Source organism: Cajanus cajan, chromosome 1, assembly GCF_000230855.2.
Source record: "Cajanus cajan strain Asha chromosome 1, NIPB_CcT2T_4, whole genome shotgun sequence".
NCBI classification, from domain to species: domain Eukaryota; kingdom Viridiplantae; phylum Streptophyta; class Magnoliopsida; order Fabales; family Fabaceae; genus Cajanus; species Cajanus cajan.
This window is the reverse complement of record NC_138517.1, coordinates 72,158,331-72,182,750: the sequence shown is the minus strand read 5'-3', so window position 1 is coordinate 72,182,750 and position 24,420 is coordinate 72,158,331. Positions and strand designations below refer to the sequence as shown.

The 24,420-nt window shown below is 26.7% G+C and overlaps 1 protein-coding gene and 2 long non-coding RNA genes across 4 annotated transcripts; 2 read left to right on the top strand and 1 right to left on the bottom strand.

The window, feature by feature from the left end:
• Positions 1–10,472: 10,472 nt before the first annotated feature.
• LOC145950672 (uncharacterized) lies at positions 10,473–12,946 on the top strand. The gene is made up of 2 exons (XR_014428512.1): positions 10,473–11,650; positions 12,687–12,946. It is a non-coding gene; the product is annotated as an uncharacterized LOC145950672 (long non-coding RNA).
• A 377-nt stretch (positions 12,947–13,323) lies between these two features.
• LOC145950670 (uncharacterized) lies at positions 13,324–15,194 on the bottom strand. The gene is made up of 2 exons (XR_014428511.1): positions 14,620–15,194; positions 13,324–13,583 (listed from the first exon to the last, which is right to left on the bottom strand). It is a non-coding gene; the product is annotated as an uncharacterized LOC145950670 (long non-coding RNA).
• A 348-nt stretch (positions 15,195–15,542) lies between these two features.
• Positions 15,543–23,560, top strand: LOC109814853 (homogentisate phytyltransferase 1, chloroplastic). Of its 2 annotated transcripts, XM_020379367.3 has the most exons (13): positions 15,555–15,628; positions 15,820–15,920; positions 16,253–16,536; positions 16,668–16,751; positions 16,858–16,932; positions 19,641–19,724; positions 20,297–20,386; positions 20,865–20,966; positions 21,236–21,331; positions 21,420–21,491; positions 21,583–21,678; positions 22,196–22,300; positions 23,296–23,560. In XM_020379367.3, the coding sequence occupies exons 2-13, from the start codon at positions 15,875–15,877 to the stop codon at positions 23,335–23,337; spliced, it is 1,176 nt and encodes a 391-aa protein (XP_020234956.2). In that variant the 5' UTR covers positions 15,555–15,628; positions 15,820–15,874; the 3' UTR covers positions 23,338–23,560. The 2 variants fall into 2 exon arrangements, with proteins under 2 accessions (XP_020234955.2, XP_020234956.2); XM_020379366.3 differs by having other exon boundaries at positions 15,543–15,920.
• Positions 23,561–24,420: the final 860 nt, after the last annotated feature.

The following is a 24,420-nucleotide window of genomic DNA, read 5'->3' as shown; positions in this document are numbered from 1 at the left end:
TGCATGTCAAGGTTGTGGTAAGCCCGTATCCAGCTGTGCTATACCTAACAGTGGAACCGGACTTCCAATTGTGTAAATGACACTACTCGAGTAAACACCTGGGTGGATTTGATATCCCAATTTACTATTAACCCAGCAGGGTACTTTTGGCGTAAAAGTTGTCGGGGTGATTTTGGTAGGATGAGATGTCATTTATACTGCTCTATTGTTAGGGAGATCTCCTAGGTGAATATGTGATGACGCATTAGATGGTTGATATGCAATTGTATCTTTCATGAGTTGCATTTAGTGTATGATGGTTGTATGATAGAGTGCATGGTTTGACTCTATGGAAATGATTGATGAATTTGATGATGGTGTAGCATAGATGCTTATTCTTATGCTTGTATGTTTATTTATTTGCACTCTAGCTTACCCTTCTATTTTCATGTGGATGAACTGCGATGATCATATTGTGTATGAGAGCAGATCAGGGTTAGGTTGGAGTTGGTGTAGCTACTGCCAAGGCATTGGATGCTTTTGTACTAGTGTCGGAGTTACTGTTGGATAACTGATTAGGTGTGCTTGACCGGCACTAGGATAATATTATTTTGGATGATTGTATATACCTATATGTTATTATTTGGATGTGAATATTAAATTTTATTTTATTACTTGCTTTACATGTATATATGTTATCCAACTTAATAATTTATCCTAGTTAACTAGCGTTGTAGTGTGATTCTACAAACTGTAGGGACCACGACAGGTCGTTACATTGTCAATAAATAAAAATATTATTGTACTACAATATAAATTATTTATCATAAATCTAAAATATAATGTATATATATGTTTTAAAATATTTATTTATTCAAATTTTAAATATAATTTATATATTTAAACATAATATTTATTTATATATATAATCAATTTCTATATGTTAAAGTACACGAGCTTTTTTTACTTTATACGAGAGCGTTTTTAAACATTTTTCTTCGATGAGAGGGTTTTATGGATTGTTTTCAACTTCTTATCTAATTCGATTTTTATTTATCATAATTATTTATGAATTAAATTTTAATATTTTAAAATAAATTATCAATAAATAAAAATAAAATTTTATTATATAAGTTTTAAATATAATTTATATATTTAAACATAACATATATATATACACACATATATATTATTATAAAAAAAATTATATATTACCATATTAAACTGATAGTTGAATATCTGATATTTTTTTTAAAGAGTAATTATATATATATATATATATATATATATATATATAATTAGAAATCTATTATATCAATTTAATATAGTTATATAATAATTGTTTTTCTTCATAATAGGTAGTAATCATAACCACACACAAAAAAATCAAAATTTCAACTTTTGATTTCAATCAACTATAAAATGTAATTAAATTAGTCTTATAATTAATTATAGTTACTATGTATAATTTCAATCAAGCATTAAATATAATTAATTTTAGAATGAATGACATCATATAATTAACCCTTATTTTAAGCTAACATAAAATGAATTATAGACCTTTTAGATGGATTTTTGGGAAAAAATCTGTCCCAACAATTAAATGTAATTAATTTTAAAATGAATAACATTGTATATTATCTTTTTAACTCTTATTTTAAAGCATGACAAAATGATTAAATTGTATAAGTTTAGAAAAAAAATTTGAAAAAAGAAATCAGCTTTGATGTTAATAATATATCTAACGTTTTTTAACCATCTTTTGATTATTATTTGTTTTTGCTACATAATCATCTTTTGGTTTTAAAAAATATGTTATAAATTATAAATATTAATATATATAAGTATTCAAATTTCATAATAACTAATTTTTATTTACTGAGGTGTATTGGATTAGGATTTTAAAGGACTTTTTTAGTTGAAAAAAAGTCTTGTAGATTTTAAAAGACATTGTAGGATTTTCATGAATTTTAAAACTTTGTAGGATTTCGCAAGACTTTAAATCAATATTTTAATGGATTCTGCAAGACTTTTAAGTTAGGATTTTAATGGATTCTGTGAGACTTTATGAACTTTGCAAAATTTCGTAGATTTTTGATATACGATAAGAGTTCAAGATTTTTTTTTCATACATTTAAATTTAAAAAGAGTCAAAGACAAAAATAATAAAAAAAAATAGCATTGTCTAGATAAATAATAATAATAATTCTTCGTAGTATCATGTCTGTTTGTGAAAGATTTCGTTCGTAGGTTCTTTTTATTCGAACTAGCACAATTTCAATTTAGGTGTGTTTGTGACATGACAGATTCGAAGAATTTTGGTGGTAAATCGTACAAGCAACAAATAGAGTTAATTGATTAGGGTGTTGTTTTAGCATAACAAAATATCTATGCTAATCATACAATCAATTTCATGCACGTAAGTGTTGACGTGAATCGAATAAATGACATGTATATTGACTGCAGAAATCATATCCTTCATTCAATGATAACAAAATTACAATTCGTAAGGATAATGAAATAGATTCAGAAGACTACACTACACTAGACTATGTTACGCTACGCTATGTTATGCTACACTAAAAAAGGAAAAGAAAGGTAGTCGAGAAATCATACCTAGCTGTCTTGTATACACGTGAGCCTTATGCGCAGGCGAGGAGTGCTTGTGAGGTGTTGTGGGTGTGTGATTTCTGACCCTTTGCTACGAGCATCGCTCGTCAATTTATAGAAGTTTGGAAAAGATAATTGTATCTGAAGTGCTTCGAAAACGTGTAATCGCTCTAAAGTTCCACCTCGTGGCTCATTCTTGGGCACGTCTTTTGATAACTCCTGGAACCGTTTATAACTTTCCCAAACCGTTCTGCACACTACAAGAAAATTCACTATTACAGACGACCAGAATCCGTGGGAAATGCCAAAAATCCGTGGGTAATAGTGCATTTCCGACGGATTACCGACGGACACCAATCCGTCGGTAAATTGCTCGTCTGAAATATTTACCGACGGATTTTTATTCGTGGGTAACTTTTCGACGGATTTTCCCACGGATTTATCCGTGGGTAATTACTCACGGATTTACCCACGAATATATCCGTGGGAAATTTCTGACGGAATAAATTTTTTTTTAATTTTAATAAATTTATTAATGTAACAACCCTCATATTTGGCCTCTCAAGGGTTCTATTTCACGATATTTCACTGTTTAGCGTGTTTTATCCTTACTTGTGCAATTTCTGGGAAACTTTCCAGAAGGTCACCCATCCCTGTACTACTCCAGGTCAAGCACGCTTAACTGTGAAGTTCTGATGAACAAGCTACCGAAATGTATATGTATGTTGTCAGTATAACTTGTACAAATTAATTCATTTAAGTCATCCTCAAATATACAATCTCATATTTGTACTATAATAACAATATATAATAATTTTATATTACAAATAATAATAATTAATAATAATAATAATATATTTAATTATTATTTATTTATATGTACTTACTTTTATAATTAACATCTACTTATTTCTATTTAAAATTATAATTTAAATTATTTAATTTTATAATTCATATTGCTAATATAATTTATAAAATTATAAATATTTATTTATTACATACTTATAAATTAAAATTTAATATTTAAAATAATTTATTAATTAATTTAATATATTTATTTACCTTAAATCAAACATATAAAATTCAAAAAATGTATTTATCCTTGTTTTTTTTTCTAATTATCAACTATTAATAAAATACTAACTTAAAATCTTAGCTAATTATATATAATATTCTCATATCAAATTTAAAACCAGATATTAGTTATACAAAAATATTAAGATCATATAGTAAATTGTCAATAAGATTTTAGTTAAATAATTTAAAATAATTAATGTTTCAATTATATTGTTAAATAGCAAATAATTTATTCCAAAACTAATTAATTTTTTATATTAATTATTAGTAAAATTTAATAACTTTTAATTTAACAAATAATTGGATCGATAAAATTCAACACACACCATGAGTTATTGAGTGGAATAACTTTACCAAGAGTTATTTTGTAAGTTATCTTAAATCAAACATATAAAATTCAAAAAACGTATTTATCTTTATTTTATTTTTTAATTATCAACCATTAATAAAATAATAACTTAAAATCTTATCTAATAATATCATAATATTTTCATATCAAATTTAAAACCAGTTCTTACATTTTCGACAAATATAAATTTGTCTGAAATATTTCATCAATAATATAGCTTTTCCTACAAAAATTTTCTCATCGAAAATATAAATTTTCTGACAGATTTAATTTTATTTTATAAGAAATCATCTTCGATTAATATAACATTTTGCATATATGATTTAAGAGTAAAATATTTTTAATTTAACGGTTGAATTTACAAAATTCACATTTAATATAAAGTTATACATCATTTTGTAACTGATTTTGTCTAAAAAATAATAGATAATCATACCCTTAACTGATTTTTATTTTATATATTTTAATTTTATTTGTAATAATATGATTATATATTTAAATAGTTTAATTGTAATTATTTTTTAAGTATATTTTTGTCTTTTCACTTAAAATATTTGAATATCAATATTTTAATTTGAATTATTTTTTAAGTATATTTTTGTCTTTTTGTCTTAAATTTTTGAATTTCTATATTGTAATTTTAATAATTTTTTATTTCTGTTATTTATTAATTCTTTTCTTTTTTAATGTTTTATAACATTATTAAAATTTTATAATTTTAATCTCTATAATTTTATCTTACCTTTTATTTTATAAATATAATTTGGATTATTTCATTTTATAATTAAATTAATTTTTTTAAATTTTTAATGAGTTTACATTCTAAGAATGTATTGAAACCCATCAATCTTTGATTATTAGATAGCAACAACATGAATATTCTGATTATTAGACATTATGTTATAATTTTACTATCGTACTATATGTTATTTTTAAATTTGAACTCCTAAACTTTATTTGTTATGTATGACATTTTATTTTGTATGAATGAATTTGTTTTGATTTACATAATTATGATTGATTTAATATCTTTAAATAGGATAATTATTTAATATAATTTTGAATTTAAAAAAATAATTTTTCAAAGAATTTCCCACGGATTTATCCGTGAGTAATTTTCCACGGACTAATCCGTGGGTAATTTCCCACGGATTTGTCCGTGGGTAATTTCCCACGGAAAAATCCGTGCGGATTAGTCCGTGGGAAATTACCCACGGATAAATCCGTGGGAAATTCTGTGAAAAATTATCTTTTTTTTTAAATTCAAAATTTTATTAAATAATTATCCTATTTAAAGATATTAAATCAATCATAATTATGTAAATCAAAACAAGTTCATTCATACAAAATAAAATGTCATACATAACAAATAAAGTTTAGGAGTTCAAATTTAAAAATAACATATAGTACGATCAGTAGAATTATAACATAATGTCTAATAATCAGAATATCCATGTTGTTGCTATCTAATAATCAAAGATAGAAGGATTTCAATACATCCTTAGAATGTAAACTCATAAAAAATTTAAAAAAATTAATTTAATTATAAAATAAATAATCCAAATTATATTTATAAAATAAAAAGTAAGATAAAGTTATAGAGATTAAAATTATAAAATTTTAATAATGTTATAAAACATTAAAAAAGAAAAGAATTAATAAATAATAGAAATAAAAAATTATTAAAATTAAAATATAGAAATTCAAAAATTTAAGACAAAAAGACAAAAATATACTTTAAAAAAATTCAAATTAAAATATAGAAATTCAAATATTTTAAGTGAAAAGACAAAAATATACTTAAAAAATTATTAAAATTAAACTATTTAAATATAAAATCATATTATTACAAATAAATATAGAATATATAAAATAAAAATCAGTTAAGGGTATGATTATCTATTATTTTTTAGACAAAATCAGTTACAAGATGACGTATATTTCCCTTTATCTATTACTATAGATAATCAAGCAACTATATATTTAACTATTTTTTTTCCATTCATTTTCTCTGTCTTTATCTCTACTTTCTATATATAGATTCATTGATGTTTTAAATACTCATATTTATACTCGTTACTTTGTATTTTACTGATTTCCTTAAATATAAAATTCAGAAGTCAATAAAATGTAAATTTAAGAAATTACTACAACTTAAAGAGATATTTTTAAATCAATCAGTTATTAGGAACAAAAATAATTATTTAGTGTAATTATTTTAACTTTAATGTTTTAAGTTATAAATAAAGAAGATTTAATCTAGAAAAAATTCCATTAACCCCTACTTGAAGTTTTTCTCAATAACGTCATACGTATATCTCTTCTCAAATTTTTAAGTGAGTATTAATTTTCTTATTTATTTATTTAAGTGGCACATACAACTACTTATATAAGATAATACTATTTATATACTATTAAGAGAAAATAATTTATTAATACAAATATCAATAATTAAATGAGATTTGATATCTTATTTCATTATTTCAACTTTTTTGAAATTTATTTTAAATAACATGCACACTGTGATTTAAAAAATATATTAAATTTAAGTAATAATTTTAAAAATGAATTGAAAAAAATCTTATTTTCAAAATTGAAGATCAATGAATGTTTTCATGAAAATGACATAGTATTGGATGTAATTTAGAAATAAATGATAGATACATATATATGATTTGCAGAACATAATTTAATTTTTTTCCCCCTTATTTAATTAATAACGTTATTTTCAAAGAGATGAGTGATTTTTAAAAATTAAAGAAAAGATATGTTATTCTTAAATTTGGACGTCATGAGTTGGTATTTTTCAAGATAAGTAAAAAAAAAACACATTTACGCTAATTAGTTTATAATTTATAATAACCTAAACATATAATTATATATAGGTAAGCCATACCTCACTCACTCTGATTTATATTTATCTTATTCATTACAATATATTTATATTTTGAAAACACCCATATAATAATGAAAATATTATATAGTGCATGTTGTGTGTATCGATGGGATTAGGATTGCTTGTATTTGAAAAATAATTGGCTTATATTTTATTTAATAATTTCAGACGGATTTAAATCCGTCGAAAATTTCGTTGAAAATTTCAGACGGATTTAAATCCGTGGAAAATTCCGTCAGAAATTTCAGACGGATTTAAATTCGTCGAAAATTCTGTCGAAAATTTCAGACGGATTTAAATCCGTCAGAAATTCCATCAGTTAAATTTCCGTCGAAAATTCCGTCATAAATTTCTGACGGATCTAAATCCGTGGGAAATTTCTGACGGATTTTTGTCCGTGGGAAATTATCCGTCGGAAATTTAACTTTTTCTTGTAGTGGCAGTCTTGACATTTGTCCCATGATTTACTTCAACCGCTCTTAATCATGTCTCCTTTAAGTTCTTCATTCTGAGAGGTTGCGAAGTATACTTGTGTATGTCTGGATCTCGGGGATTTCGAGTGACCTATGAAAAGTATACTTGAGTGTTTCCTGATTTTTCTTGTACTTTGAGAGGTTGCGAGGTTGCGAGCCTTTTTCATGAGCAGCAGCTTCAAGGTTCAAGGATTTCGAGGGAATCACGAAAAACTTGTTCGCGTATCCTCAGTCTTCGTATGTCTTCACTTTAGAAATTTCTTTCCTATTTTTCGATCACCTAAGATTTCGAGAACCCCTGTATTTCGAGTATCTCCGAATTCATTTCTTGGTACTAACAATGTCCTTCTAAATAATATTTACCTACATATTCATAGTAATACTAGTCCTCCAAGCATTAACATTTTTTCCCTTTTGCTCCTGGTTTTTAATAATAGGCTCAAAATTATGATTTTCATTAACGGATAGAAGATGAAAGTTCATCCACCACTCTAATTGGAAATTCATCAAAATGACATTCTTTATAAAGAAAGTCGTGTAGTGTTGCACATGCTAAAAATTATTCTAAACAATATTTTAATTTTTTTTATAATTTGTGATTTAAAATATTTTATTTATAAATGATTTTAAAAAAATAGTGGGACAACTAGTCTACTCTCTTATAACTAAATATGTCCCTGCATTTTATATTGGTATTTGAGTGAAAGTTTGTCTTTCATACACTTTTATTCATTTAAAATATCTTAGAAATTTGTTACAAACATCAACTAGGAGAAAAAAAATATTTGAAATTTGTTACAGGTACAAAATAATTTTTAATTTTTTTAATTGCTTTCAATTATTCACCCATGAATGTCTTATGTTAATTTTCATTTTAAAATATAAAAATTAAAAAAATAAATTCATAGTTAAAAAAAGAAATAAAATAATTGTTGAGTCGTAAAAGGGAGGAAGGATAACAGTAACAAATTCAAGGGAGGGAGAGAGATCGCAGTTTTTTGTGGTGAGAGGGTTCTTCCCCCAAAACTAAGATCTATTCTTATCTCATTCTACTCACAGAAACCCTAACTCAAATTTATCTTATATATATACATATATATATATATATATATATATATTTTAATAAATCTAAATTGATTACAAGGTTTTGAAGATCTACAATTGATTATAGAGATTTGTTTGTGGAGGATTTCATTCGTAGGTTCTTTTTATTTGAACTAGCACGATTTCAATTTATGCGTGTTCGCGACATGATAGAATCGAAGACTTTCAGTGAAAAAATAAAATCGTACAAACAACAAATAGAGTTAATTAATCAGGGTGTTGTTTCAGCACGTCAGAAGATCTATGCTCATTTTTTGAGCACATGAAAAGATCTATGTTAGTTTTAGCACATTAGAAGATCTATGCTGGTTTCAGCACATTAGAAGATCTATGCTAATTGTACAATCAATTTCATGCATGTAAGAATTAACATGAATCGAACAGATGACATGTATATTGACTGCAGAAATCATATCCTTCATTAAATGGTAACAGAATTACAATTCGTGAGGATAACGAAAATGGTTTAGATGACTAGACTACGCTACGCTACGCTACGCTATGCTATGCTACGCTAAAAAATAAAAAAGAAAGATGGTCGAGAAATCGTACCCAAAGTTGTCCCGTATGCACGATGTGCCTTATGCGCAGGCGAGGAGTGCGTGTTAGGTATTGTGGGTGTGTGATTTCTGACCCTTTGCTATGAGCATGGCTCGCTTAATTTATAAACAAAGATTTGGGAAAGGTAACTGTATCTGACGTGCCCCGAAAGTGCATAACTGTTCTAAACTTCCACGTCGTGGCTCATTCCTGGGCACGTCTTTGGATAATTCCTGGAACCGCTCATCATTAACTTTCACAAACTGTTCTGTAGTCTTTGACACTTATCCCATGATTTCTTCAACCGCTCTTAAATTTTGTCTCCTTTAAGTTCTTCATTCTGAGAGGTTGCGAAGCGTTTTCATGTATGTCCGTATCCTTGGGATTTCGAGTGACCAACGAAAAGTATACTTGCATGCTTTTTGATTTTCTTGTACTTTGAGAGGTTGCAAGGCTGTGAGCCTTTCTCATGAGCAGCATCTTTCCTGGTTCAAGGATTTCGAGAGTTTCACGAAAAATGTTTTCGCGTATCTCTTGATTCTCTTCAGGCTTCGCATGCCTTCTTCAGAAACTTCTTTTGCCATTTTTCGATCACCTAAGATTTCGAGCACCCCTGTATTTCGAGTATCTATGATATCATTTTTCGGTACTAACAAGATCATGATATCAATTTTAGTTTTCCCTTTTCTTGACGCGTGTTATAAAAGTTAAAATTTCAAGCGTTTTCTGTGTCATATATCTGAGAAACAAATTCAACTAAATAGAGCAAGTCAATTAAAGATAATAGAGAGAAAAATAGAGCAAGTCAATGACACTATTATTTATGAACAAGAATTTCACCAAATAGGGGAATGGAATGAGAATAGTAGTACAATATTATATATGAACAGTAGTGCAGTATTATTAGTAGAAAAAAAATGGAGAAGACATGAGCATAGGAAAAAAAATTGATGAAAAACTCACTTGGAAATTATTGAAGCACTTAAAAAGTCACTTCAAATAATCCTCCAAAATCTGATGGGTTTGGATATAATTGTTTTATGAATTTGGTAATTATAGATACCACTAAAAAGTCTTTCAAAATCTCTCTAATACAACAATCCTTTAAAATCCCTATATTTTTTAATATCAATGGATTGTTTTTAAGTTGTAAAAAGTCTCAAATGAATACCAATGAATTTTAATGGACTTTTTAAAAAATCTTGAAAATCCAGATTGAATACTACTGGATTGTTTTTAAGTGAAAAAATCCTGATTGAATACAAACAAACTTTTTTACTCAAAAAAAGTCTTTTAAAATCCTAAATCAATACACCTCCTTAGTAATTGTTTTATATAAATTCTGATAAAAATTCCTATATTTAATAAATTTATTTTTTAATTATTAGTTTAATGAATATAGTTATTTAATAAATATAACATTTAATATTATTTAGATAAAGTATTTATTTATATGTATAAAGCATTACATTAATAACTTTTAATTAGTACATTAATGTTTTAGTAATAAATATCAGTTAAGTGAGCAATTTAATTTTTCATTAAATATAATTAAGTCTATTAAATTTTTATTAGATCTAACTATTGCGATAAAGTCCATGTTTCCACCAATAACTAATATGTTAATTCAAGATCTACTTTATTTATAAATTATTTTGTTTAAAGTTATAACATATTTTTTGTCAAAAAGAAAGAAGAAAAACTTGAGGAAATATTTCATTATTATTTTTTGAAATTTTAGTTATTAGTAAATATATTTATGTATCAACATATCGTTAATCTGAATAATGTTAGACTGAATATTTTTTAAAATGAAAATATCAATTATATCTTGTAAATAAAAAATAATTGAAAAGGGAGATCCACGTGTCACACACAAATAACATAGATTATTATTATTATTATTATTATTATTATTATTATTATTATTATTATTATTAAATGAGAGATTCATTTATTTTATAAGTAAGTTTACCTATACTTACTCTATTTTATAATTCATATTTTATATCAAATTTTAAAGTTTTTAATATGTTGATCAAGTTTATTGTAACATCCCAAAAATTTTATTCTTATGTATTGGGATTATTAGAAGGATTATCATATTTTTATACGTATTTTACTATTTACGTATACGTATTTTACTATTTACGTATACGTATTTTACTATTTATGTATACGTATTTTTACTATTTACATATACGTATTTTACTATTCACGTATACGTATACGTGAATAGTAAATGGCTGCTAAGGAAACCACGAGGGAAGCAAGTTTCAATTTTTTAATTAATTTTAATATTTTAATGAATAGTGCATAGTAACTTATAATATTATTTTAATGAATAGTGCATAGTGCATAGTAACTTCAAAATTTCTATAAATAGGGGCCTAAGGTTTTGAAAATTTAGAATTTTAGAGAGAAGGAAATTCTGGAGAAATAGAGAAAGAAAGTAAGAGAGAGAAGGAGAAAGAAAAGGAGGTTCTGCTCCAGTGCCGTGTTTAAGGAGAAAGAGGAAGAGATTCTGCCCTAATTCCGATTCCTTTTTAAGGAAAGAGAAGAGGAGATTCTGCCCAAGTTTTTAGAGAGTTATTGCGCTAGTTCCAACTCCTACTTATCCAGGTAAGGGGGGAGTGGGAAACCTTGCTTGGGGGTGTGGGAATAATTGTTAAATAGTCTGTTTGTTGGATTGGCTCCCGATCTCTTGCTTGCTATTTATTTCTTTGAATATGTATTATTGATGTGATTTGTTTTATATCCTATTTATTTACATATTAGAATCTATTATTTGAATGGAAGGCTAAGCCTCCTAAGTATTTATAAATTTGTAATCTGTTATTTAAATGGAAGGCTGAGCCTCCTTATTATCTTATATTACTTTTTAAGCTTCCTACTTTACTTAAAAGATCTTAATATATTATTATTAATAAATATGTAATTGATGTTAAAAAAAGAATAAGTTTTAGAATAAAAATACCTATGCGAACTTATGAAGATCTTATTATGACTTGAGTATATGAAGTATATATGAGACCTATGCGGACCTATGAGGATATGACTGTATGAAATATGTACTCATGACTTGTGACCTACGATCCATGAATGGACCGTTGAACTGTTGAACTATTGGACCGTTGGACTATTGGACCGTTGGATTATTGGACTGTTGGACTATTGGACTATTAAAGTTGGATTAATAAAATAAATCATAATTATGAAATATGAATCTTATATGTGTAATATGCTAAATGTTGAGTCTATGAATGTATGACATGCATCATATGCATATATTATTCCAGGTGTGCCGCTGAGGCCGCATACCAGTGATGCTAACAAGGTGTATGATCACCAGTGATAGGTGTGCCTTCGGGACACCAGTGATGTAACATGCTAACGAGGTGTATGAACACCAGTGATAGGTGTACCTTTGGGTCACCAGTGATAAATTCTGAAACTTCCGTATGGCGCCACATGCATACATTAGTGAGTCAAGTCAAGAAAATCATTATACATAAGCATATATGTGAGATTGATTATATATGTGAATTATATTGCGTGTGTGTGTGCTATTTAACTTTTATTTCTTCATCTACAACTGAGTGAGATGTTTCTCACTCCCTTGTTGTTTTTTCTGTATATGTTTAAATTTATGTTGCAGGTGTTCATCATCATGAGGATGTTGGTGATGAGGCCTAAAGGTTTCTTGGGGCATGCTCTGATAGGATGTGACATCGGGTTTAGCTAGGATTTATCTCATGTTTTTCTTATTCTAAAAACATTTTCTTTTCTTGTGTAATTTAAATAAATTATAAGTTGATTCCTAACTAGGAGGCACTGCCACCTTTACTGGGATTGATTTATAATCTTTGTTTTATTATGACTTCTTAAGTTATATATATATGTTAATGAATTTATGAATGTGCATCTTCTACCTTATGATACTTATTGTTTTATATCAATCTATGAAACATAAATGTGACACCCTCTACCCCAACATCATTAATAAACATAAACTATATTTATAAAAGATTTTCATAGATTGATATAAAACAATAAGTATCATAAGGTAGAAGATGCACATTCATAAATTCATTAACATATATATATAACTTAAGAAGTCATAATAAAACAAAGATTATAAATCAATCCCAGTAAAGGTGGCAGTGCCTCCTAGTTAGGAATCAACTTATAATTTATTTAAATTACACAAATCATTAATAAACATAAACTATATTTATAAAAGATTTTCATAGATTGATATAAAACAATAAGTATCATAAGGTAGAAGATGCACATTCATAAATTCATTAACATATATATATAACTTAAGAAGTCATAATAAAACAAAGATTATAAATCAATCCCAGTAAAGGTGGCAGTGCCTCCTAGTTAGGAATCAACTTATAATTTATTTAAATTACACAAGAAAAGAAAATGTTTTTAGAATAAGAAAAACATGAGATAAATCCTAGCTAAACCCGATGTCACATCCTATCAGAGCATGCCCCAAGAAACCTTTAGGCCTCATCACCAACATCCTCATGATGATGAACACCTGCAACATAAATTTAAACATATACAGAAAAAACAACAAGGGAGTGAGAAACATCTCACTCAGTTGTAGATGAAGAAATAAAAGTTAAATAGCACACACACACGCAATATAATTCACATATATAATCAATCTCACATATATGCTTATGTATAATGATTTTCTTGACTTGACTCACTAATGTATGCATGTGGCGCCATACGGAAGTTTCAGAATTTATCACTGGTGACCCAAAGGTACACCTATCACTGGTGTTCATACACCTCGTTAGCATGTTACATCACTGGTGTCCCGAAGGCACACCTATCACTGGTGATCATACACCTTGTTAGCATCACTGGTATGCGGCCTCAGCGGCACACCTGGAATAATATATGCATATGATGCATGTCATACATTCATAGACTCAACATTTAGCATATTACACATATAAGATTCATATTTCATAATTATGATTTATTTTATTAATCCAACTTTAATAGTCCAATAGTCCAACAGTCCAATAATCCAACGGTCCAATAGTCCAACGGTCCAATAGTTCAACAGTTCAACGGTCCATTCATGGATCGTAGGTCACAAGTCATGAGTACATATTTCATACAGTCATATCCTCATAGGTCCGCATAGGTCTCATATATACTTCATATACTCAAGTCATAATAAGATCTTCATAAGTTCGCATAGGTATTTTTATTCTAAAACTTATTCTTTTTTTAACATCAATTACATATTTATTAATAATAATATATTAAGATCTTTTAAGTAAAGTAGGAAGCTTAAAAAGTAATATAAGATAATAAGGAGGCTCAGCCTTCCATTTAAATAACAGATTACAAATTTATAAATACTTAGGAGGCTTAGCCTTCCATTCAAATAATAGATTCTAATATGTAAATAAATAGGATATAAAACAAATCACATCAATAATACATATTCAAAGAAATAAATAGCAAGCAAGAGATCGGGAGCCAATCCAACAAACAGACTATTTAACAATTATTCCCACACCCCCAAGCAAGGTTTCCCACTCCCCCCTTACCTGGATAAGTAGGAGTTGGAACTAGCGCAATAACTCTCTAAAAACTTGGGCAGAATCTCCTCTTCTCTTTCCTTAAAAAGGAATCGGAATTAGGGCAGAATCTCTTCCTCTTTCTCCTTAAACACGGCACTGGAGCAGAACCTCCTTTTCTTTCTCCTTCTCTCTCTTACTTTCTTTCTCTATTTCTCCAGAATTTCCTTCTCTCTAAAATTCTAAATTTTCAAAACCTTAGGCCCCTATTTATAGAAATTTTGAAGTTACTATGCACTATGCACTATTCATTAAAATAATATTATAAGTTACTATGCACTATTCATTAAAATATTAAAATTAATTAAAAAATTGAAACTTGCTTCCCTCGTGGTTTCCTTAGCAGCCATTTACTATTCACGTATACGTATACGTGAATAGTAAAATACGTATATGTAAATAGTAAAAATACGTATACATAAATAGTAAAATACGTATACGTAAATAGTAAAATACGTATACGTAAATAGTAAAATACGTATAAAAATATGATAATCCTTCTAATAATCCCAATACATAAGAATAAAATTTTTGGGATGTTACATTTATAATTTTAAAAAAATTGTAATTATTTAATATTTTATTTCATTAATTCAAAATTGACAGATAATTATAAAAATATTCTATACATTAATTTAAATTAATGAAATGAATTACATATAATTTTTAAATTTTATATTATTATTATTATTATTACTAGAAGGGTCCAGACACTTCGTACCTCTAATAATTATACATAGACAAAATATTAAAAGATCATGTGTAATTATTTAGAAATGATATATAAGAATTTTTTTTTATGTTTGAGGGGTATAATGGTCTATTAAAAAGTGAAGACCAAAAGTAGTTACACATCCAAGTATTCTCTTTATATATTAGTATAGAAGTATAGATTATGGTGGTGTAGGTTAATTATAAGATTGGGACCAATTTCTTCAATATCGATCACTTTTGAGTGTGGAAATGTTTCACGGTGGACGTAACTAACTTCAAAATTTTCTTTTCTGTCTCACTTACACCAAACAACATCCATTTTTATCATCATTTCTATTTCTATTGTTTCCATCCAAATTTTTTGTTATTTCTTACTTACAACCGTATCTTGTGATTGAATCGTTTCCATACTTGGACGAGAGCCTTATCATAAAGACCATTCCTTCTCTGTGACAGCCAATGTTTGAATAATCAAAGTCAGAACTCAGTTTTGTAAAGCTAGTGTGGATAAATGGCTTCTATGCCTCTCGGGTCTTTAGCTTCTTCCTTTACCGCTGGTAAGACATGCAAATTGGTACATTTGGTGTAATCTTTCTTAAAATTTAAGGTATTTGTCCTTTTTTTCTGAAAAAATTTGATGTGACATTACTAGAATGTTTGCCTAATTATTTCTAATATTTTTGATAAAATATGGAAGAGGAATTAATCGAGAAAACTAAAACATTTTGTCCAAGTATTGCAAACAAGAAATTTCTTTGTAGAATAGCAATTTGTGATTTTGAGTGTCGCTTTCAAGAGCTTGAACAAAAGAAGTACTCATCAAATGGAGAATTTTTTTTTCTCATTTTCTTATTTTACTGCTACTAACATTCCACAATTGATATTCTAGGTTCTCACCTAACAAAAGCTTCTTGGAATAAAACTAAGAAAATCCGAAATGAATATCCTATAGTTAGGTATCAGCAGCAACATAATTTGAAGCATCATTATAAATGCATTGAGTTAGGATCCACATATAAAGAACGTGCCAGAAGTAATGCTGTGAATGCAATTGTTGGAGAATCATTTGAGTCTAAACCTCAAGATTATAGTCCAAAAAGCATTTGGGGTTCTGTCAAAGACAATTTGAATGCTTTCTACAGGTTTACCAGGCCACACACAATCATTGGCACAGTTAAGTCAAATATTTTTCCAATTCTTTTAATAGTTAATCAAATTCTCTTATGTATAAAACACCTTGTTTCATAAACAAATGAAATATTCTGAATTGTTTAGCAAGGCTTACTTTTTATGTGTTTGCACAGGCGTTAAGCATAATTTCTGTGTCTCTCCTTGCGGTGCAGAAATTATCAGATATTTCTCCGACATTTTTTATTGGCTTGATCCAGGTAGTCACTCAAATATGTTGGTTGCTTAAAAATGGATAATGCATTCTATTAGTCTACTTTACATAACCTTATTAATTATTAATTGTGATGAGTTCTTCAATTTCAGGCCATCACAGCTACCATTTTTATGAACATTTATGTTGTAGGGTTGAATCAATTAACTGATGTTGAGATTGACAAGGTACGAAACTTATTACCAAACGTAAAAAATATGCTAATTAATTCTTTTTTTTTTTGTCATTTTGCACTTCTGGTTATAGGAAATAACAGTGTTGATTTTGCATAATTTATTATGATTTACATCATAATTGATTATCCTTTACTTTTAATTAAGCTTCCTTCGAGTTCCGTTTATTGATTCTTTTAAGGTAAAGAGTTAAAACTCACTCTCTCTTCGTCACACTTTCGTACACATTTATTGGGCAAAAAAAAATAAATAATAGATGATCGCACTTCTCACCCAATTCATACGAAAATAGTTAATTAAAGAAATATATTTAGTTGATTTATTATTAAAACATAAAAGACATATATCAAAATGAGAAAGAAAAACGAAAAAAAAATCCATTTAAAAAATAGTAATTCAAAATTCATTTATCTTAGAAGGGATTTAAATTTAATTTTTTATTGAAGAATGATGCTAGGCGATTTAGAGGCGAACATGCAATATCAGGGATGACAAATTGAAAATGATTAAAGTATAGCTAAAAGTATTATAATGTTCATTCATATAACCGTGAATTATAATATAAATAAATAAATACCCATTTACACTTAGCTCTTGCACAAATAATAATTGTAGTATTCATTCTTATTAATATAGCAACGAGGTTTTTTTTTTTTCCCCTTTTCTTTTCCGTCTTATTTTTGCCCACTACCAAAAGTATAGATTAAAAAAATATAAATATATAAATAACATTTATTAATTAAAAAACACGAGTCACAAAATTCCGCGTTTTCCAAAATATTTTTGGTTACTTTCTTCTAATTTTTTTCTCTTTATTAATAATAGTCGGGAGGTATTATGTGTTTTTATTATTTAAAAAAGTTATAAAAAGAATGGTGGGAGAGATAAAGAAAAAATAGTTTGAAAACAGTTATAAAGATAAAATGATCTAAATATATATATATATATATATATATATATATATATAACTTACTATTATATTTATGTATTGTTAGAGATATAAGATTAATTTTAATTGTTGGACATTTATTTTTAAAATGTTTTTATTTAAATTATAAATAAATATAATAAATAAAAATTGATAGATGAATGAGAAGTTAAAAAATTTCTAAAAATCCTATAATCAAATAAAACACTTAAAAATATTATCGTTAAGGATAAATTTCTTGAATACACACTTATACAAGATAGTTATCCATATTTAATATATTAAAATTAATTAATTAATTATTTATTTAAATAAAGCAACATTCCTTTCTTGGTGTTGAGGATGAGAATGATTATAGTTGGTGTTGCACAATTGGCTTATTTAATATTTATCAATGATTTCTGAGATTAAAATATTTTTTTTAAAAATAATTAAATTAAAAAGATGAATTTCAAATTTGAAAATTGATCCTAAATTTAAGAAAGAGTTAATTACCTATACATTGCCTGTGTAAAATTTTTTTTACACCGGCAACCAATCAGCGACGGATCTAGGTTGTTTATAGTGGGGTACTTGCCCCCACTACCATTTGATACATGTATATTTTTTTATCTAAAAAAACATATATTTTAAAAAAAATTATATTTTAATAAAATAAACATATATATTTAAATTATCATATATATATAATATAAATTTGGAGGAGATATTCATTTATTTGATGTTTGTCAAATTTTTTAAGAAGATTAATTCTCTTATATGAAAAAGAATATTCCTTAATAACAAATCAATTTTTTAAAAAAGTTTGATTATAATATATATATATATATATATATATATATATTAATACTCATATATATAATGTAATATGTTAAAAAAATTAATTTGTTAAAATAAAATTTGCAGCATGTATGTTTACCTTTTGTATTTTCTATTTATTATATATGTTGATTAAAAAAAATTAAAATAGAAAAGATTGAAAGATTTATGTTCTATTTAAAACTTTTATTATAAAATATATTTTAAAATAAAACTATCATCTAAAAATATATATTAGATATTAAAAACATATTTATATCATAAATAAATTAAACTTTATTTTTATAAAATTTAACATGTTTATTTTTATATTTTTTTATTAGTGTTAAATTATTATAAAGTAGGTATTTAGGATTGTAGTTCTAATCAAATATTTATGACAAATAAATAAATCATACTTAGGATATATATATTTTTTTAAATTATATTCAAACCTACTAAATTATAATATAATCTAGTATGACCTAATTTATTTTCATCTTTAATTGTAATCGTATATATAAAAGCTTGTAAAAATAATTATGACATATATTTATACTTTTAAAAGTTATATGTAAAATTTTTAATACTACAAATATATAAATAATTATTGCCCCCACTATCTAAAGTTTCTGGATCCATCACTACAACCAATTATGTCTTTTAATTGTGCTATGTCACTATAAACACATTTACTTTTAAGAGTGACATGACACAATTAAAAGACATAATTGGTTGTTAGTATAAAAAAATATTTACACTGGCAGTATATAAGTGATTAACTCTTTAAGAAATGATAAAATTTTGAAAGAAAATCTCATTTCATCATCCTCGCAATGGCTTATGTTTTCATAAATGTGTAGAGCACTCAACTTGAAAAGGGCTATGCTCTGACCAGCACCACCCACATGCACTCCAGCGCCAGTCACTCAACAGAAGAAAGAATATTATTGATTTCTGTTACATGTTTTTGCAGATAAACAAGCCTTTTCTTCCATTGGCATCAGGAGAGTTTTCTTTCACAACTGGTGTTATTATTGTTGCATTATTTTTAATTAAGGTATTATATATCCTATTTGGAAACTTGGATGAACATCATGTCTCGTACGTGATTTTTCCTCATTATTAATATAAGTTCTTTTTTTCTTTTTATTCTATGGAATCAATTAGTTCCCCTGCTAAAAATTGTTACAAACTATATTTTCCAAACCATTTCATTTTAATATTTTCCTTTGTTTATATCCTCTGGCCTATGGCCATGCCTTTGTTTAACAATCAACTTTTTCTCTGAATTAAATTTCTATCTCATCTTTAGAAAGATCTACAATCTTTTGGAGCTGACTTATGTAATGGTTATGAAATGATCTTATATCTTTATAATGAAACATTGAAACATTTCATCAAAATAATAATTTTCTTATCATTGAATCTGCATTGGATGCGCATGCCTCCAATATCCTAGTGATTGAACTAACCCAACATGGTTTGAATGGTGAATATTAATGAAGGACAAAGTACGATAGAAGTAATTTCACCTTTCTGTATAGTTTTACTAGTGATATATTGTTTAAGATAAGCTTTATGACAATAAGGTAGAAGGAACAGTACTTATCGTTTTATTTTCTTTTACAGAGTTTTGGAGTTGGATGGATTGCTGGTTCATGGCCATTGTTATGGGCTCTTATCATCACCTTTTTGATTGGGACCGGTTATTCGATCGATGTTAGTTCATTAATTAGGAAGACATTTAAATTACCTTTTTCATCTCATATATATCATTCAAGGAAAATTAAATTATTAAGGGTTACTGTACAATTGGTTCATTTCAATATAAACAAAAGTCGTGTTGTGCTGTGGTCTTTCAGGGTTTAGTGAACATTATGCAGTCTTGTCAAAATACTGGGCAATAAATATTATACATTATTTGCACGTACTTTTAGTATTTACATATACTAATATATAAAATGTTACCATAAAAACAAAATATATATAGATATCAATTTGTTTGATATATAGACAAGTTTTTTTAGCTATCCTATTCCTTATAGGAAGAAAATAGTGTATATTAAAGGAAGGGTTTAAGAAGTGAAAATATGTGATACAAGCTAGTTTATTAGTTTTCTGATTGTTCTGTATGGAAAATATATTAATAGACACTACAATTATTTTTGAATAACTTATGTCATTGACCATTTTTCAGTTGCCCCTATTGAGGTGGAAGAGATTTGCAGTGCTTGCAGCCATGAGCATCGTAGTTGTTCGGACAATAATAGTTCAATTTGCATTTTTTCTTCATATGCAGGTGGTTTTGACCTACTAAATTGTACTCTTTGAAGTTGTAATGGATACTCGTACATTAGGTTTTGTACACATAATTACAAAAGCAAATCTTTTATTCAATTTTTTTTGGGTTGATTTAGTTGAACTCATGATAACAGTTATAGTTTTCATAACATATTGTTACTATGTACATCTTAGTTTCCTATCCAACAAAAGAAACCTTCCTACCGATTAAGTCAAATGTTTTCTTGGCTGCTAATATATGTGTGTAAAATTAATTTATATATGCAGATGCATGTGTTTAAGAGGCCAATTATATTTCCAAAATCATTGATTTTGGCGACAACGTTAATGGGCTTCTTCTCTTCGGTTATAGCATTGTTCAAGGTAAAAAGGTTAAAAGTTTATCCATGTTATGCATGTGACCTACACCATACATGAAAGTAAGAATTACCTTTTATTGACTTTTATATAGGATATACCTGACATTAAAGGAGATCAAATATTTGACATTAAATCTTTTTCGGTGCGTTTCGGTAAAAAGCGGGTATGATCTTCTCATTTAACATTTAAGATGAGTTGGTTTTGTCCTCATGTATTCATATTTTCCCTAAAGATGTTTTTTTCCTTTTATTCAGATGTTTTGGATTTGTGTTTCACTTCTTGAAATGGCTTATGGAATTGCCGTTATGGCGGGAGCAACATCTTCCAATCTTTGGAGTAAAATGATCACAGTAATGTGCTAATTACTTGCATTGATTATCATATAGTTATGATTATATAATAATCCTTTAGTAGTTTAAGCTTCAATGTTTTTTTTTTTGGTGTCTAGATTATAAGAATTTGATTTTGATTAACATGTTTTAGAAAAGAGAATTTCAATGAATTTGATTTATATACCTTCTTTAATTCCACATGCTGCATATTGTACATTAGTGGTTGGTCAATTATCAAAATTTAGCACTTGTCTTTTTTTTTTTTTTTTAAGCAATATGTCGTCAAGAAGTTTAAAAACGCACGACTCCCCTTCATTGATGTACATATATTGTATCAACTACAGTACTAAAACAAGAAGATTCCTCCCTTGGAAAAAGCAATCTCTGTTGCATAGAATATCTTGACTTTTATATATATCTATATGGTCTTTGATTTTAGTGTTAAAGGGTAAAATGGCTCCTTCAAGGAGTGAATGTGGATATATTTGATCATTTCAATAAAATTTGAATGTTATTTTCACTTTCACTGTGTTAGGTTTTTGGACATGGTCTTTTGGCTTTGATCCTCTTGTATCATGCCAAATCTGTTGATCTGGAAAACAAATCTGCCATAACATCTTTCTATATGTTTATCTGGAAGGTAATCATGCATTAACCTTATAAGTTATTTATCACTTAAAGAACTGTTTTTCAATACTAATATAATACATATTGCTTAATAAGGAACTTTAACTTATACAGTGATTATTCAAAAGAAATAAGCCATTTAACTACTTTTCTGGCTTGTATTGATCGAGAATCAAAAGTTTTGTTGAATATATTTATTAACTTCCACTCTATAAAAAAATAGAAAAATTATTATTTGGTTTCCATTGGCTACAATGAAATATATATATTTTGACATAAAAGGGTTAAATTTCTATGAAAAACCACAGTAAATAATTTACAAACATATTTATCTTTCTCACTACTGATTGACTACTCTTTTCCTTTGCACAATCTCCACTTCTTAGAGCTCAATGGTTTCTAGCTCTTCAAAAGGTTCATATCTTGGGATCATGTTGTTTAAATGGGCAAGGAAAGGTGGTGGTGTTTCTCTCTTAGGAAACTACACAGGGAAAATTAATTTAATTCACAATTTTTTATTTATAAAAGTTAAGAGTACTAAACATCACTATAAAATTAAAACACCTTAACACCGCTAGCATTCCAAGGCATACCAATCATGTGCAACACTCCCTGAAATTTGTAATAATTTAATTCACAAATTGGATTCATTATAATTTGACTAAAAGAAAATTATGGCTCTATAATTTTGATCACTAAAGAAAAAGAAAAAAAACTGATTTTAGAACTTGTTTAGATGAACTTCGTTATAATTATTTTTAAGAAAAAAAGTTAAAAATAAAAATGATAAGATAAAATTATATTATACATAAATTAAAAAATATACTTTTGGAATCGGAATATAATACGAAAGAGTTTATATAAATTAATTTATTAATTTTATAAATTATACAATACTTATAAAAAAAAATTATCTAAAGATGCACATCTCTTGTACTTGTTAAGTGGATCACTTGTGCTCTTAACTCTTGTTAATGATGTCTTGTCTGTTTTGTTTTCTTCTTCCAGCTATTTTATGCAGAGTACTTCATTATACCGTTTGTTAGATAAGAAGAAAGTGGTGGTGACATCTTTTATTTAAGAAATGGTGCTCTCCTTGTAGCATGTGGATTATTCATTCAAAACTGATAAATATAAATAAAAAGTTTATGTACGTTGAAATCTCAATATTGTTTGTATTTAGTTCTCTATGTTAACTTTTTAGATGATCTTGTAATGTGAAAACTTTGTGTTTATTTATCCTTATAAATATTTACTAAAAATTTCGATTGAATCTCAGAGATTTAATATCTAGGGAGAGAAAGATAAATACAAAATTTTCACATTATTAAACAAGGTAAAAGTTTAACTTAATCCTCATAAACACTTTCATCAAAATTTTGGTTTGCCATTTTTTTTTAATAAAATGACAATAACTTTTTTATGAGGTCATTTGTGAAATTGTACCGATATTCTTTGTTTTTTTTTAACGTGAACAGTAACTTTTTACAAGTTGCGGTGTAATATTTTTCAAATAATTAAAGAGATTATTAATATAATATTTAAGAAACGTTAGGGTTATATTTTTTTTACTAGCCAATTAAGATGATTATATTATAGGAGTAGAATAATATAAGGAGTTTTTATGTAATTTTACGAAACATGATAGTGTCAATGTAATTTACTTTTATTTGTACAAGAATTGTAGTTAAAAATTTAGGGAAATGTGTAGAGATATTATAACATGTTCACTAAAATAATAAGTTTTTGTTTATATTTTACCATTTAAGTTATTAGGACATTTAAAAAAAATGTTTCTAAAAAAATAAGTATATGATGAAATATACACTCATCATTATTTGACTAAGTATTTTAATAAGTTATATTTTTAGCATCAGTAAAATTAATTGTTAATTGACAATTGTTACTTGAAAGTTGAGTAGTTTAGGAGGACATGTCAAATCAACCATTACGACATTCTATATTAGGAAGAGCTATACACTAGGATGCATCGAGACAAGTGTGTCGCACATGTTTCACCTCGTGCAATCAAGCGAATGAGACTGAGGCTCCTAAACTTAGTTATCCCCATGATCATGAATCTCAAACTTTTACACAAGAAAGATCTCTCTTAGCAGCGTATTTCTTATCTTA